Source organism: Plectropomus leopardus, chromosome 15, assembly GCF_008729295.1.
Source record: "Plectropomus leopardus isolate mb chromosome 15, YSFRI_Pleo_2.0, whole genome shotgun sequence".
Lineage (NCBI taxonomy): Eukaryota > Metazoa > Chordata > Actinopteri > Perciformes > Serranidae > Plectropomus > Plectropomus leopardus.
Window position 1 is genome coordinate 18340197 of NC_056477.1, and position 17255 is coordinate 18357451.

The 17255-nt window shown below is 39.6% G+C and overlaps 1 protein-coding gene across 1 annotated transcript in view; it reads left to right on the top strand.

Moving 5' to 3' along the window:
* Positions 1 to 17255, top strand: part of LOC121954674 (collagen alpha-1(XIX) chain) — a 123470-nt gene that overhangs the window by 65645 nt on the left and 40570 nt on the right. The window contains exons 18-24 of the mRNA XM_042502335.1: positions 1908 to 1943; positions 7977 to 8039; positions 8114 to 8158; positions 11311 to 11343; positions 16165 to 16203; positions 16325 to 16369; positions 17136 to 17171. Of these exons, the coding sequence (XP_042358269.1) occupies positions 1908 to 1943; positions 7977 to 8039; positions 8114 to 8158; positions 11311 to 11343; positions 16165 to 16203; positions 16325 to 16369; positions 17136 to 17171 (297 nt within the window). The remainder of the gene's footprint in view (positions 1 to 1907; positions 1944 to 7976; positions 8040 to 8113; positions 8159 to 11310; positions 11344 to 16164; positions 16204 to 16324; positions 16370 to 17135; positions 17172 to 17255) is intronic.

Sequence of the window (17255 nt, forward strand, 5' to 3'; positions counted from 1 at the left end):
ATTAAGCCAGTGCGGAAGATCCCAGTGGCCACTTGAGGCTGAACCCAAAACAGAATGAATCCCTATAAACACCTATATTAAAATGCCCAACTTTACAGAAGAAATAAACATGTTTACAGCATGGTACAAAAGACAGTTTTGGTTTCTAAAGCTAATTTCAACTTCTATTGTATCTGCACAAGTGGTGCATTTTTTTATAACTCACCCATTTACATATTATAAAGTTCCAAAGTTACACATATTTAAGGGCGGGGTCATTTGAGTGTCATGCTGTATGCCGATAGTGTCCTTCTAAATCTGTTTTACCACTATTTAAAAACAACTCGATCAACTATATATGTTTTTAGTTTTATGCATCCATCTCACCATAAGGAATAATTACATGATATTCGTGTCTGTGGTGATTTTAAATGAAACCAAATGACAAATCCTAACAGCCTAGCTCAGGCAGCACAATACAGCAGCACACTCAACAGTACATTATTTTCTTGCTTTTTCTGCGATTTAAAATCAATTTTAATTTAACTTTATTTGACCAAGATTTCACCTGAGATTGCCAATGTCTATTTTCATTGAGACCTGCCAAAAATTGGACAAATTACAAAAAAAAGTTGCAAGGGGATCACAATTAAAAAAGCATAATAAAGCAAACGTCAATCAGTACAGCAGACATGCAAAAACAAAATCCAGCTTAAACAGAGCAATTACACTCTTCTAAGTGAAACATCTCTGGAAACTTTATGCATTAATTCCATGCTTAGGCTGTATCGATCCGTTCACAATCTTCTCCCACTCTCCCGTACGGCTGTATTATTAGCACAAAACCACAAGGGTTATATTAAGGCAGCTCTTGCGAATGCTTGTATTGATGAGCAGGACAAGTCTGCCTATAGGGCCCGTTGACTTCTTGAATTATGGTGTTTTCCTCCTGCGTCCAAACCAGTACCAGACACTGTTTGTGTGTTTGTGTAGTGACCCACACAGCAAAGGGCACAAACACCACAATGTGTTAAAGGAGACAGCCTGTCAGACTCTGAACTGCTCTGAAGTCAGGACGAACAGGAGTGTTTAGGCATCATGTAGCTCTGAAGCTTTGGGTGTCCAATTATTTTCATGCACTATTGCCCTGATTACACTCTTGATCAGGACATAGGGTTTGTCTTACTTTATTTCATCCAGAAATCCAGAAAAGTTCTGTTCTGCTTCTATCACCGTTATGCTCAATAGGTTCAATTATCTTTAGTATAATTGAGCCACTCACTGTTAACCTGTCCCGCATGACTCAATGCACCCCCTGCCTCCTTAATAACTCATAAAGTTGCAGGACACAAAGTCGTAGGACAAAAGAAAGACAGGATGGAGAAGGTGTGACATTTCTAAATGGCAATGTCCTGATGATACCCTTAGCATGTGCCAGCTTTGCCTCCATCCCCTGGTATTGGCATTTATGAGTCACCTGTTTTGCTGAGGTAGATCTCAGGGGCAAAATCATCTATTCAAAACACACACACCAGGGCATCACTCTCTCTTGTCCATTGGCAGCAGGACAGAGCTCGCAGTTGAGGGGGCAGCGGTTATTTTTCAAAGTCAAATTAGCATTGCACAACAACAGGGGAGTCTGTGAAAGGCAACAAAGACACACTCAGATCTGTAGACTGCTGGGGGCCGGCCACTGCTTTAACATTAGTGCAAAGGTTAGCAAACATTATACAGCCGGCTTTTGCTGTAAATCTGAACATTTTTCAAGCAAACTTGGCCATTTTTATACAGGTTAGGAATGGCTTAGAAAGAGTGATGAGGTAAAATAAATGACATATGTAGTGCCCACGAGTGTTCATTTAATTGTCTTTTTGTGAAATCCTTTTTATCCTTTCTCTCTGTAAAGATTTTATTGCTTGTAATTGCAGGGTCCCCCAGGAACCCCGGAAGGAGCAGGTGTCAAGGTATCACTCAAAACACTGTTCATTACAAAACAAAGTACTGACATGTGGCATTTAAAGTAGATTTGAGCTGTCTCCTCCAGTTTGATAAACCATCCCTTACCTACACTTCCAGCGAGGGTGAATTGTCAAGATGACTGAGCAGTGTTCACTGTAGCAGTCCTCCAAATCGGCGAGGAGTTTAATCATCTGCACTGAGTTGTCTGTATAAAGATGTACCGTGTGTAAGTAGTTGTCCCGAGACGGGCCAGACGTAAGTGTGACCAGACTTCTGTCCTTGACTGACATTTTTTTGTGTTTGCAGTCAGGAACGGATCTCTCTTGTCAGAAATGGCACCTTTCAGTCAATTGTAGCTGTGCAACTTAAATAGCTGTTCCCACCCCGCACCTCCTGCAGCGCGGAACAGTGTGACTTGGGGCTCCTGCTCCAAACAGACAGATGGCCATTACATACAGTGCTTTTGCAAAAAAGGGTTCTGTAATCATTTTCATGAAGACCAGGGGTGCTGTAGCTCACCAGAGGCCCATGAGATATACAGTGTAAAAAAGCTCTCAGACATGGACCTCTACCAGGCCTCCTACTGTCTTTGTTGCAACCCGCTTCCTTAACAAAACCCAAACGCAGCTCCCTCCACCCACCCACCAGGCCACCAGTGGCCCACTTGTGATCATGCTGAGAGTGAAAGCTATTGTGTAGTGGACAACCTCCTGACCGCAGCTGTTCATTTGATGTATAGGTGCGTCATTTGCTGGGGTGTCAGGCCGCAGAATTCCTCCTGCTCCCTCTGCCCAGAGGAAGGAGAAGTGTCAGCTGGTCAACCTTGAAAAAGAAAGTTGTCTGTATGAGGACACACTTATTATACCTCAAAACAAATGGATTGCAGTAGGCATACCGTAGTTGGCGGCCCAATGGACAGTGGTTTCGTTTGGATGAAAAATGACAGCATTAACATGCACTAGTAAATCAAGCTTCAGAATAAAGTGTCAATCAGAGGTTACCTTGATTAAGTTTTCATGAGTTTTCTGTAATTGGCTACTGAGTTGCAGCTTTATTATCTCACTCATATCAGTCTCATATCATAAAAACGAAGCCGTTAAACTCAAACATTCTCTTGGCAGAAAGGAAAATAGCTCTGAGATTGTGGGTTCAGCATAATTTTTGCAATTGCTCCTTTGCTTTCATGGGACTTTTCATAAATAAATGACTGTCTGAGTTTGAACACAGTGAAGAAAAAGACACCTAAAGTTAATTCCATGTGACAGTAACAAATAAATGTTGTTAAACATTGCAGGTAAAAGTACAAAAGTAGAAGGTAAACGTATAGGCTTGCTGTTCCCTTACAACATTAAAGTGACTTCAGAATGATGACAGGAAGAGTAACACATAAACCTGCAGGAGACCAAAGATACTCACTGGAGATAAGATTAAAGGCTGCATTATGATTAAATAAGTGCAAAGTCATAGTAGCATCGGACCGCGGACATGCATGCATATACGTGTTTATGTATTCACACACACAACCTCAATAACACTTGTCACTATTACAATGATGTAGTGCGACTGCAGTGAAGGAATTTGCCCAGCTGTGATTGAGGATGGTTCAACAGTCAAAGTACTAAGTTACTTTATTTATCTGGATTTTAATGTTTTTTATACAAGTTTTATTGTTAGGATCTTATTAGGTCTATTTTTGCTTTTAAGATAACACAGTTTTAAAACAAATTAAATGCTTGTTCATTGTTAAAAGCAGAACACAAAAGGGCAGTGAGGGACAATGAGGGGGGTAGCATTTTTCCAGCTGAGATGCTTTGGTTGCATCTGGATGCTATAATACGAAATATCTGCGAAGGTAAAAATGTCAGCACAAAGTAGAAGTGGAAGCACGTGGGGAGAGAGGATGGACCCACCTGTCAGTGTGGGTTAAGTATTCATTTCTCCTCTATTGTTGTTGTTATTAAGCAATGTGATGGTTGGTTTATAAACTCTATATCATTTGGTTATTGTAGAATTTGTCCCGCCCATCCCCCACTATGATTAAACAGCTGGGTAAAAAGTGACATTGACAAGCAGCTGCAGCACTTTATCAGAAGTTGAGTATTTTTTCTCAACTAAGAAGAAAAACTGCAAACATACAGAGTTTAGTGCATAATAGACACTCAGCGCCTTAACAAGCTGCTGGCATTTGTAGCAGAATGTAAATGCGCAGCACTCCCATAATTTTTTTTTTTTTTAAAGTCAAAACATGAACAAAGCGGTAGTGGCTGTCGCTTGCTATCTCCTTGCAGTTGGTTTGTCAATAGTGTGGTTTAGCAATAGTGCCGTTATCCCAACAGTCCAGTGATGCCTCCCTCCGACAACGAGTTTATGAGTTATAAAATGTAGCAGAATTGTGTATGTATTTATGTTTATCTGTGTGTATGTGTCTCTTTTTCTAAAGTTTGGTCATGTTTCATAAAATTAGAAGTTCTTTGCCTTTTTGTTATAGGCACGTTTCCCCCCTTTTGTCAATTGGTATTAATTTTGGCTCATGACCATTCTGTCCTCAAAATCTTGTGCAAGTCGATGAATCCATTTGGAAATCATGTGCCTTTTTGTTAAAGGCCAATCCCACTACCCCCTCCATAAGCAATTGGCATTAACAAAAACAAACAGACACACACACATACTTGACCTCCATGCCCAAGTTTAGCCTCCCTGGGCAAAGCCAAACAGAGAAATTTCTGTGGACTATCTGACAGAGTGACCTGTACAGCTGCTGGTTGCAGCTAATAATGTAATTTTTTAAAGACTTTTGACTCATGCTGATGACAGTCACCTGGTGTTGAGAAGAATTTTATCGGTGCTCTGATGCCTACATTAAATGTGTATGCCAGTCTTGCCATAAATGAGTCATACCCTTACATTACAGATGCATCTTTGCTTTGTCATTATAAATTCATGCTCACTGTGGATGACAAGAAAACTCTCTTGTCCCGGAGGATCACTTCACATTTTAATCTGCTAAAATGAAACAAGCACAGCTACGCATTTAAAGGAATTTACACGATCCAACTTGATACACGAGAGAAGCTAAACCGTCACATCTCAGAGAGGAATGGAGAGTATCAGTTTTCCAGGAGCAGTAATTATTGAGCAGCATCCAATATTCTCCCAACTTCTCAGTAGCCATCCTTGTGCATTTTTTAGCTCAGACAAAACGGATGCATGCAAGACTAATCTGCAGCTCATGCAGCATCTGCGTGAGCTGAGCCCCCCTCTCACTCACTCAGCAGAGTGTGAATGTTTTAAAGTGAAAAACAAAAGGTCTGTGCCGTGCATGATGTGCCGGGAAGACGGTGTCCTCATGAATCACGTCTCCAAAACTGTATCTCCCGCTGACAGTCTCAAACGGGCTCTGACAGAACACCGCAGATATTGATGGAGAGATGGAGAGGGATGCAGACAGCCTTAATTGCAGTTTGATGACTTGAGGTGCCTCATAGTCAACATATCACCCACAGACTTCCACAGGTGGACCAATTCCCTATCCTAAACACACTGGGCTTTCTCATTGTGTAAATACAGAGATAATCTGGATAAATACTGGCAGTGCAGCAGTTAATCTCATTTGAAAGGTTTATTAACTTGTTACATCCCCCTCTGCCAATAAATTGACTTTGAATGATGTTCCATAGAGATCTAATAATGATAGTGATAATATTTTGCCATGAGTCTATGCCAGAATACAGTGCATAGCATTTTACAACAAGTGACATTGCGGGCTTACAATAATTTTTCATCAGATGTGATTTACTTTGAGTCATATGTCAGTGGAAAACAATTGTCTGTGTACAGTATAATATGTGTTTTAGACAGCTACTGTTTTTTTAGCTACCTTTGCTAAAGAGACTCTCTACTCAAAAATGTGTTTTTCTTCTCTTTATATTTCCTAAAATGTCTGACCTTGACTATGCTGACTTGTATTTGTGCAAAGTTGTAAACAGTGTTTTTACATTCCTCTACTGAAGGGGGTGATGTCTGTGCACTTCCTTAAAATCTGAGACTCAAACACACCCAGGGCAAGTTAGATAAAGTATGTCACTAATACGAAAGCCAACGACTGTTACAGGAAAAGACGGGAACTGTGTATTGGCAAGGAAGCAGACTTCAACACAACACTAGCAAAGACATCTGAATCTACTGTACTTGCATATTGATAACAGTGATGTTTATATATGAAATGTTGATATTGTGTTAATAATACACATATGATAATATCATGCAAATAATCCAGTACCTCTTAAATATTTTTTTTCCTTATGTTTTCTCTATATCTAGCTCTCCCAGTGCTATTCTGGTGCCTTTTTACCCTACCGAAACCTATTGTAGCAGATATTACTATATGTTTCACAACCACTAATGCTGTGTTAGCCACTGCTGGTTAGCCTACAAGGTAACAAGCTGACAAACAGTATAAAAAAAACTGCCAACTAAACTTACCTTTCTGATATGCCTGTTAGTCACCGTTTTTGGTCCACAAAAGCATCTTCAACTGAGTGTAAGTCTGACTGAGGCTCAAACACGTGCGGCGAAATATCTCAGATATCCCTCTTAGTGTTAAGGTTAGCCATCTTAATGCGTGCTGCCCATTCAGCTGAGCGAAAGCAACTGTAATTGGCGAGGAAGAGGCCAGATCCAGAATTGTTTTAATTTGATATAGTAAAACCATGTTAAACAAAATATGTATCATTTCAGAATATTTTTTTTACACACATTTAAACATGTCTGGAGGGAGACTTTAACAAAAGGACTCTGTGCCAGCAATATATCTGTTATCAGTATAGTTGATAAGATCATGGTAAAATCAGCAGTTCCTCTAAGGATAAATTAAGTTTTATTGTATCTTTCATCTTATCTTAGGGTGGTGAAATGATCAAGTTCCCATGTGGTTGATACAGCTGAACAGAATTCAATTAGTACTCAAAGTCAATTTTGCCACTAGTCCGTCCTCCCTGCTTAAAATATTAATAGGACAATCCATCTGTTCATACATGGCAGCAGTGTCCTGACTTAATAACAGCTCATAATTTGGACGGGGAAACAGTGACTATATCTCATTAAATGAATGGCATCACAGCGGCCGCCGTTAGTGAGTGGAAGGTGTGGGGGAGGGGCTGAAGCTGAATGGCAATTATTGTTTGTTAGAGTCCAGGCGCCACTAAGGAGAGTACAAATATGCTGCAACCTCTCTCAGATGTCTCTCTGTCTCCTCAGATTGCTAAACAGATGCTCCATAATGTCTCAGCACAGAGTATCTGAAGCGTTTCCTACAAATCTGCACACATGTCACACTAAACAACAATAATCTTTTGATGAATAAGCTTTTTTTCTGTTTTGTGTGTTTGGAAAAGGAGCAAAATTATTGCACCAGATGAGCTTTATTAAGCGTGTCGGGACATGTGAAACAATGCATTTCTGTTGCTCCAGATGCGTTTGGTGAATTATTTGCCACACATCTGCTATGTAGCTAAAATAATATCTGGTAATAAGAGGGCAGGAGATGCATATAGTATGAGGAGTCTTTTGCTGGGGCTTTAAGGATGTGAGAAGTCCTCCCGCCTATACAAATCTTTTTAATTATTCATTCACTGTGTGTCTTGACCAGGTGCAAGTACATTTGTTTTACAGTTATGTTTACTTAGAGCACTCTCCATATAACTGACAGGAAGAAATCTTATTAGAAATACTCCAAGGACAGCTCACGAGCAGTCATAAAGTGCCATCTATCGGCAGACAGGGGAATGATTTTTGCATGGAAACATGCTGCAATGCAACAGGAGTTTGATGATTATCCTGATTTTAGCACTACATAGACACACAATGTTTCTTTTCCCACCAACATTATAAACTGCTTTTAGTGATGACTCCATGCTGTATTTATTTCTTACCTGTTCCTAATGTCTGCCCTTGCCTTAGTTTCACTCTCCAAGCTCTCTGTCTTTTTGCCCTGCCTCTGCTGTCAGTCACTGTCAATGATCTGCTCTGCTCACACACAGGTGGAAAGGGGTGAGTCTACAGTCCCAGGGGGGAAAGGGGAGAAAGGAGACAGAGGAGAACCCGTACGTATTTTCCCGCAGTGACATTTACAATGCCGTCATGTTACAGAGTCATTAACCAAGGCCTCCTCCCATAGGGTCAGCCAGGTGCCGAGGGGGGCGGCGGGATGAAAGGACAAAAAGTAAGTCACATCAATGTCAAGTGTCATACGTGATGATTCCCCTGTGTTTGTGCGTGTTGGGGCTCAGCCTGTGTGTGTGTGTGTGTGTGTGTGCGTGCGTGCGTGCATGCGTGCGTGTCTCGCAGAGCTTGAGGTGGTGAAGGTATGATGGTTCAATCGCTATAATTATCAGATCTCAGAGGTTACACCTCTTGAGTTAGTTATCCTCTTCAAGTCTGTTTAACCTCCAAGGGTCTTTGAAATCAACTAGCAGCAAATAATGAATCTGTAGGTGATTGTTTCTTGTTTTTTTTATAGAAGCTTTTGTTTGTATCCTTTGTTCCTGTAAGCGGGATTCATATCATATCATTCTGCTGAAAGTGTGTGCGTCTGTTTGTTTGTTTGTGTGTGTGTGTGTGTGTGTGTGTGTGTGTGGGTGTGTGTGTGTGTTAACATTATGCTGTCATGATCTGGAGTAGTGGTTATGTCATTGTTTCAATAATTGTCTCTGCTGATATGCTTTTGTATGTCTTTCTTTTATGTTTTTTTTTTTATGCCCTACGGTTGTCATTGTTTTACTGTTTGTGTTTATGTGCTTTTGTCTGTATTTATGTGCTTTTGTTTTGTGTGTTTTTTTGCTTCTAATGTTTTTTATAAGTCATCAACCTGCCAGGGACTGCAGATGAAGCCTGGATGGCAAAATCAGGCACATTTACATGATGGGTCCAAGTGCTCATGTTTATCAATGAGCATTGTCCTTTCTCGCATTAAACATAAACAATTTGTCATGGTTGTACATGTTGTCATGTGTCAAGGAGGAACGTATTATTGTTTGATGCAGACAGATCCACCATCATGTAACATTAGAATAAAACAATAGATACAGGAACCATGACTACCTGTGTACACTTTTGTGCCAATCTGTCATCTATTTTGAATGTAATGACTCTATTAAATAAGCATTATTATTGATTTTTAGAATTATAGATATAGGTTAGTGGGCCCAAGCTAGACTAAGTATGCTCACATTATCAGCTATTAAACAGCTGCTGGAAAATCTTTATGTTAAATTAACACTGTGGTTAACATCTGGTTATATTTAGGCACAAAACCCACTTGGTTATGGTTAGGAAAAGATCATGTTTAAGCTTAAAACCAAGCAGCAACCTCTAAGGATGAAAATTAAGCCAAAGCGGAAGTGCCAGAAACTGCAGTTCCTCTGATGGCCACTTGAGGCTGCCTCTAAAATAGTGTTAATCCCCATAGACCCCCAAGTTACATCGCCCAACTTTACAGCAGAAATATGTTCAAAGCCTACTACGAAAAAATGGCTTTAGTCTGTGTAGCTAATTTCAACATTCATGACAATTGTACTGTGGGTAAATTTAAACTCACATGTTGAAATTTTATTAAGGTTTAAAGTTACACATTGTTAAACGTGGACTGATTGAGTGATAGGCTTTATGCTGAAAGTGTCCTCGGCTTCTCAGTCAGATCCAACTCTCACTCCTCCAGCTCCAGCCTCTCATCCAAATATGGTCACCTCCAGCTCCAAAAAACCTTGGGGCCTCAAAACAGGAGTCCACAAACCAATGGATGGAATACCTACATCCATTATTTTTTCATCAGTCTATGCTTCAAACACCTACATTTGGTAGCACCAAAGCGCCTGGAAACTCAGAAAGAGGTTGCTGAAAAAGAACATGTTTGGGGGTAGAAACACTGCTCAGAATGCCTCAATGTCCCACAAATAAATAATGTGTGTTGTTATTTGTCAGTCTCAAACAGTGTTCTGTGGTGGTTTGTAGCTTGGATGTCATCACGTCTGGTTGTTGTGTCATCTTCCACCCTCTAATGACAAAGCCAGCTCATATACATATCTCATAACAACAAGCACAACCATTTAACAGCTGATAATTGCATTCTAAGCATGCTAGTTGGTGTATCATGAGCCTTTTAACCTATATGTTTAACACTGATAACCACAACTAATGCCTATTTAATAGAGTGACAAAGTTTGAACTGGGTTAATCTAGTTAGTAGATCTTAATTGACAATTTTTACCGTCGGGTTGTGCTCCATGAAAAGTCAGAGGATCATGAAAGTCATTAGAATTAGTTGTTGAGGTATTGCACTACAATGCAAAAATTTAAAACTCATAGTAGCACTAGATGAAGAGTCAGGGGATCATCAAAGTCAGTATTACTCATCCTCTGGGAACTATGAATGTGAACAAAATTTCATGGCAATCCATCAAATTGTTATATTTCCATCTTGCGCAAAGTTATGTATCAAGAGATATTCACATCCTTAGAGCTGAGCCCCTGACATGGCTAAAAAACGATGAATTACCCGATGATGGAAGGGTACCCAAAAATGTTAAAATAAATATGAGAATAAAGCATGGTGTTTTGGAGATGAGTTGTGCAACTTGTCTGATTAAACCCTTAATTAAAGTCCTTATGTTCCCAGGATTTAGGTACTGTCCAAAAATCAGCATGATTCTCTGTCATCATGTGTATTTTGATCCAGTTCCAGATGGGGATTTAAAACTTATAAACCTTTTATGTTTGTAAAATTACACATTTAGAGGATTGTGTAAGCCTGATATGGTGCAGCATGTATTCTCTGAGTGCTTTTTAGTTGTTTATAGTACCCTATATAAACAGATGTTGTGCAATGTCTTCTTGTTTTATTAAAAGCATGTAATTTATAGCTTGTAAATTATGAATAGGAGAATGGAGGCTCCCAAATGCAATGCATCACAATTAAGAGCCATCTATGGGTCCCTGGAGCACCCATTAAAAAGTATATATACGCACACCTTAAGTACGTTCTGCATGATGCACATGAAGTGCATTTCATTGAAGAATGCTTTTCTTTAATGTTTTCTTTTCCCTCATCTCACAGCTCTTCTCGCATCACTTGAGTTAGCCAGTATTTTCTCTGAAGTCTGGTCATGTTATTGCCTCCTTTGTCGTTGTTCCAAACCCTATTGATGTTTCAGGTCACCTGTGGCAACTTGGTTTTAGAAGTAGTTTCTCAAGGGCAATTTTTATGCTGTGTATTTTTTTTTTTTATATTTTTGTACCTGTTTTTTGTCGCTGCCTGTATGTCTCTCTGTCTGTCAGTCTCTTACAGCAATTGATATAATGTTTCTGTTGTATCAACAGGGAGATGTTGGTCCTCCCGGTCCCCCTGGTCCTGTAAGTACAATATAGTATTGAATATTGTTCATTGTCATTATTATTCATTGTAATTGTTCATTATTAGATTTTATCTGTGTTTTCTCACACGGGACACACAGTACCATGTTGGTGACTTGTGCTGTGTTCCCACAATGAGCAACACAGCAACAAGCTACACATCATTTTCAATGGAAGCTGTCGTCCTGTCAACAGTTTTATAGATGTGTCTTTTACTCTTGTAGCCCATTGGGAAAATGCTTTTTGGTCATATGGGATTTTTTTGCTGCAATACCATGAGGGCCACTGGGAAAAATTGGCTGCGATGCTTGGCGACTAGCCTGCTACAAACTGATGCCCGGCGCTCATCGCTGGGGACGGTTGTGATGCGCTACAAATCAAAGTTGAGCTGTAGCTCTTGAATTACGTGGCAAAGTCACAACCAATCGTATCTCTTTGTTTCTAGCAGGGTAATGTGTTATTTAACGTAGTTAGCTGATGCGATGCTAGCTTTTTGTTTATTGCACACAGGGTACAGTGGGGTGGTGAAATGTGATGTTAAAATGGAGCTCAGATATTGACCAGAAGCATAGATATTTCTTTGGCCAAATACAAACTTTAGATAACACTCAGTCAAGGTGCTTTGTGGCATGTAGCAGACAAACATAAGCCCGTGATGGCGTAACCAGGTTAACGAGCGCTGGAGCAACACTTAAATTGTGATTTCATGATAAGGTAGATGGTCATTTGTTGCTCATAGTGTTAATACAGCATTACATATAAAGATATAATTTTAACATCAGTGCTTTGTTCTCTGTGACCAACATATGAAATTTTGCATCAGTTGTTCACATCCAACTATAAAACATTGGGGACTGTGGAGGCAAAAGCAACAGCAGTGCAGTGTTTACCCTTACTGTCACAACTCCATCCTGTAACCAGCTCCCATTCTTTGACAAGCCGGCAGATTTGTTCTATCTTTAGATATATAGTGTTAAAAAAAATCCCTTTTTTTCTGTGCGAACAGTGGATCAGTGATGATAAAGGGCATGAGACATGGGCAGACTTTTCTAAGGCAGTTGAGATTAGTTGTGTTGAAATTCTCCAAGGAAGAGCCTCCTTTTTTTCAGGTAATGAACTCACCAATATTTGGCAGCAGTCTCACAGTGAGTGATTTTTTTTTAGCCCTGTACATAGCAAAGAAATAAACACAAAAGAGCTTGCACAGGCACTGAGAGCTGCTAACTGTGATTTCTTTATCATATCTAGTATCAAATTAACACATTTGCGCCGGCCATCACCCACTGGTGTCATAATCTTTTGCTTGGAACAAAAAAAAGTGTGAATTAATGGGGGCCATGCAGGACACGACCTGTTTATAATGTTTATAATTGTAAATTATAGTGCAAGGATTTTTGTTGGAAGACACAGGCTTTTAGTGGAGAAACAGATAAAAGCGGAGAAGCCCTGACGTCATGCTGGCTGTCTGATGTGCGCTGAAGGTGACACAGGGTGGGTGGTGCAGGGATGGTGGAACTCATTGGTTAGACGTTTTGAAGTCAAAATCATACTGTGACAAATCAATGAAAGATCTGCGAGGGGGCAGTAAAGACTTGGAAGGCATGCTGCAACTATTAAGTACACTTGAAAATAAAAAATATAAATTGAACAGCATCAAATGAAAACATGGTGTTGGAGCCCACGTGTCACAAAGTTGAGGGGTTTGACATTTAGATGACTCTGTCCTAATGGGTTTTGTTCTAAAGACTTGCTGCCTATTGAGCCGCTGAAGGCTTCAGACATGAGCTTGGAAACAAAGTTTGATGGCTTTCATTCTTATTCTCATTGCTTGTTAGAAAGCAATTCATATGGAAATTTGACAACTTAATTATACAGCGAACAAATATCACTCACCCTCCACTGGTTTCACTGGTTTCTGTCTCACCAACAAAAAGTCTACTCCCTTAATAAGAAGAGATATCAATGTAGGCGGTTTTAATGGCTGTTCAAAACATTCAGGTTTTGCTTTGCAATTATTTTTGAATAGTTGTCTCTTTTTCCCTGAATTTCATTTAAACTTAGGGAGAAAGATAAAGAAATGTTGAAACACTCACTTGTGTTTTGTCATTGTTGTGTAGTGAGGTATGAGCCACCCAGGATATAGGAGATGTATACTGTACCATAGCACACAGTGGAGGGGAAAACATTAGTCATTTGATAAATGAGGCTGTTTGAATATTTAGTGCCAGTCTCTGTCTGTGCTCCCTGCTTTCCCGTGGCAGATAATTTTGGCAGTTAAGCATTGATTTCCCTTACACAGCAGAAGCAAGGGTTTGGATCATTACCCTCCCTTCATAAACCTTCTTGTGCCTCTGTTTATTAGTGACGGGGAGGAGCAGTGAGCTTACAGGCATGCACGGCCATCACTTCCCTGAACGCCCTTAAAGTGGCAAAACAGTCTTTTCAGCTCCGAGACTGTCCTGCTTTTTATTGCTGCTTGTATTGCTTTACAATAGAGTTTTATCATCTATTAAACTGAATCTGTTTTTCCAAGCTGAGCAAAATTCTAAACAGCGTTTTACTTCTTTTGAGAAAGAAGTCTAGCAGAAATTTCTGATCTGGTAACATAGTGGTGGACCTTAGACACTGTTTAACATCTGAGACACGAAAATTGACAGCAGCTGCTTTGGTGAGTGACTGCAGGTTGAAGGTGGACCAATTATGTGGACACTCCACTGGGGCTGTAGGAGATTCAGTACCTTACTGAAGGTTATTCTGACCATTGCTGCTGAAGGAGGGCTTCATGTCAAGTTAATTTGTATAGCCCTTAATCACAGTAACACTCTCAAAGGGCTCACTGGCACACATTAGTCCAGAAACAAGGGCACCTGCACAGGTGGACAAAAAAAAACCTGCCATGGAGTCACAGATCTGTTCCCCATCTGGATATGGCTTTCAGATCCAAGATTGCTTCTGTTCTCTCTCGCTTCTCTTATCATTATGCTAAAACCACCCAAGACTGAACTGGTTATAGCTGCATATGGGGGTGAAACATGCGGTTAACACAGCACAGAGGGCCTGAGGGCATTTAGATGTAATGAGTACTGATGATTATAGATAGATAATTAGATTTTCTCTCCAGATTGCTTTGCTCATTTTTTAATACATTGGGCTTTAAACACTGGCCTCTCTTTTGAAACCTTTTCGTGCAGTTAGAAAAAAGGCCACTAGACATCTCGGATGCTGAACATGCTTTTCTGTCTATAAATCTGTTGATTAAAAATGCATTTGCATGAGGCTTTAGTGGTGTAAAGGTATTATGGTATACCAGCGTGTTTAAAGATCCAGGAGGTATGATTTTCATTGCCATCAAAAATTACAAACTCCTTGTAAAATACTTGTAATTTTATATGCTACTGGAAAAAAAAAGAAAATACAGACACTCATCTTTTTGTTAAACTGATACAGAGATGCTGTATTTAGGCAATGTAGTACATAGTATGCACCACCAGAGGGCAGTCTCTTCTAGGAGAACCATAGAAAGGACGTAAAGATATGCAACACGTCTCCACTTACTACAAAAATGAAGCCAAAATACCCAGCTGACATCATTTGAAGCCAGAGTGAGTGCAGTAGCGATCTCCAGGGTATCAAGTTCCCGTCCATAAACCTGTACAATTAATCGCAAGCAGGGCCATTGATCACAAGCGCACCAATTTCCACACACAGTTGTCAGTCATGTTGTCAAATCCCAATATTTAGCATCAAATTACAAGTTAAGTAGTCAAGTACGGTTGCTTTGCCACTACAACAAGGTCGTAACGTTGTGTGCTGCATTGTTCGGCATGATGACATACTGTAGTTAATTTGGTAGCAGTTGGTAGCAACAGACACATAAAAGCTTCAAAGTTTGTGAGTGGGGTATTTACTGACTTATTTTGTGTCACTGAACAAAATGTGAAAGCTCTTAAGCAGAAGGCTTATTACCAAAAACCCATTTAAAAAATACACTGACTTTAAGACGAGGGAACCGGAGGTGCTGAAAGGCTAATTCATTTCTGGGTTTAAGGGTTTATTGGCCATAACTGTTCAAACTCAGCGAGACTTAAATAAACTGGCTAACTACATATCAGACACACACAGGATTATAGGGTAGAAAATGTCATACTTGCACACATATATTTTTTACACAAAATATATACCATATATCCTGTTATAAGAAAGTAATAAAGGTAGGAAAAAATAAATACCGCCCAGGTCTAGTTTGCATCTACACTTGTATTAAATGTGGTCACTTGCGTCAGTAGTTTGGCCATTAAGTAGCAATCAAGCCACAGTGTGTCCTGGGTGTATTTATAACATCAAGTGCTATCAGAGTGCTTTCTGATTTGCTGTGACATTAACGCCAGGTCTTTGATTTGATGTGTGACCTGTACAAAGAGTGTTATGAGGATCAAGTAACTCTGTAAAAACACTTTGAATCCTGGTAATTGCTGCTTTGATATGGCATTTGTCCTCTTCAGCTGCAGTCAGTACTTCGAGGCATCAGTCCACCTCAGCTGGTTTGTCTAGACCTTTCTCCTTTCACTTCATTTGATTTAGTTGTAGAAGTCTCTGCTCCATAACCCAATATCTGAGCTTTACTGATGATATAATAGAAACATTAAAACATTTTATTTAGATTCATTACATATTTGTGAATCAAGAAAGTGTTTTTCCTTCTATAATACCTGTAAAAATAATCAGAAGACTTGCTTTTGGATTTTTACTTGCCACAATTGCGAGATCAGTGGGGACTGTTTTGTGAACATTCATCTCTCTTCTCTTTTTCATTACTTCTAGGTGATGACAGCTCATGGATTAAGACAGATCTCTGGAACTGTAAGTGGCCGTTTATACTATAAAACTTTAAATGTTTATGTATCTGTGGTTCCTCTTCAAATTGTACACAGAGTACACTTGAGTCAGATTCTGAATTGGTCTGCTTTCTCTTGTGTTTGAGGATGAAATGAAAGCGAAGACCCAAAAGGGAGAAAAGGGAGATGAGGTAACTATTCTCCTGGTTGTTATTTCTCAGTAAATACAGTTTAACCACAAGAAACTCAGTATTATTTTTCATTTCATCCAACATTTGACAGCATAGCAGGAGAACTGTTTCCATTTCTTATTATGTAACATCAACAAAAGCCATTTAATTTTGACATTTGATTCGGAAAGAACAATTGAACATCACCTGCTGTTCGGATGAGTTCCATGTCGGCTTCGTGCTCCGCAGAGGGTGGAGCGCAGAATAAATTGTTGTAGAATTATTGTTTGGACCTCTAAACAACAGATGCATCTACTTGAGGCAAGCAGATTACAAAGACCACTGATGCAGCTATTGACCGAACATCAAAAGACTGCCAGATAAATGACAAAGAAAAACAATTACATTTAGAGAAAATAAGAATCTGCAGATGAAAGGAGATTTACTGAATTGTAGCAGGCATGAAAACCAAATACTCAGCGTACGACCATGATAAGTGTAAGAGGTATGAAGGAAAAAGCAAAAAATGTTCTCTATGGTATCTCAGAGGTAATTCTTTTTTTTTTTAAAGTTACTTCTTTGATTGTATTCGCACTCTGAGAACAAAGAAGGAAACTTAGCAAAGGAAAAACTGTTCTTAACCTTCACATAGTATGAAAGCTAACTTCATGAAGGTCCTTGAGGAAATTTTTTAAGCCTTATCCAGCAAGAGGAATGGCTTACTTGACTGTTTTCATTATGCAAGTCTTGAGAGATGATGGCTGTCTCTCTCCTTTGCTTTCAACAGGGGGAGAAAGGAGCTCAAGGACCGCAAGGCTTTAAGGTAACTTGTTGAGACTTTGCACTTGCACTAGAACCTGAGCATCAACATCCACTGCCAACCATAGACAGTGTAAAAGATGTTGAT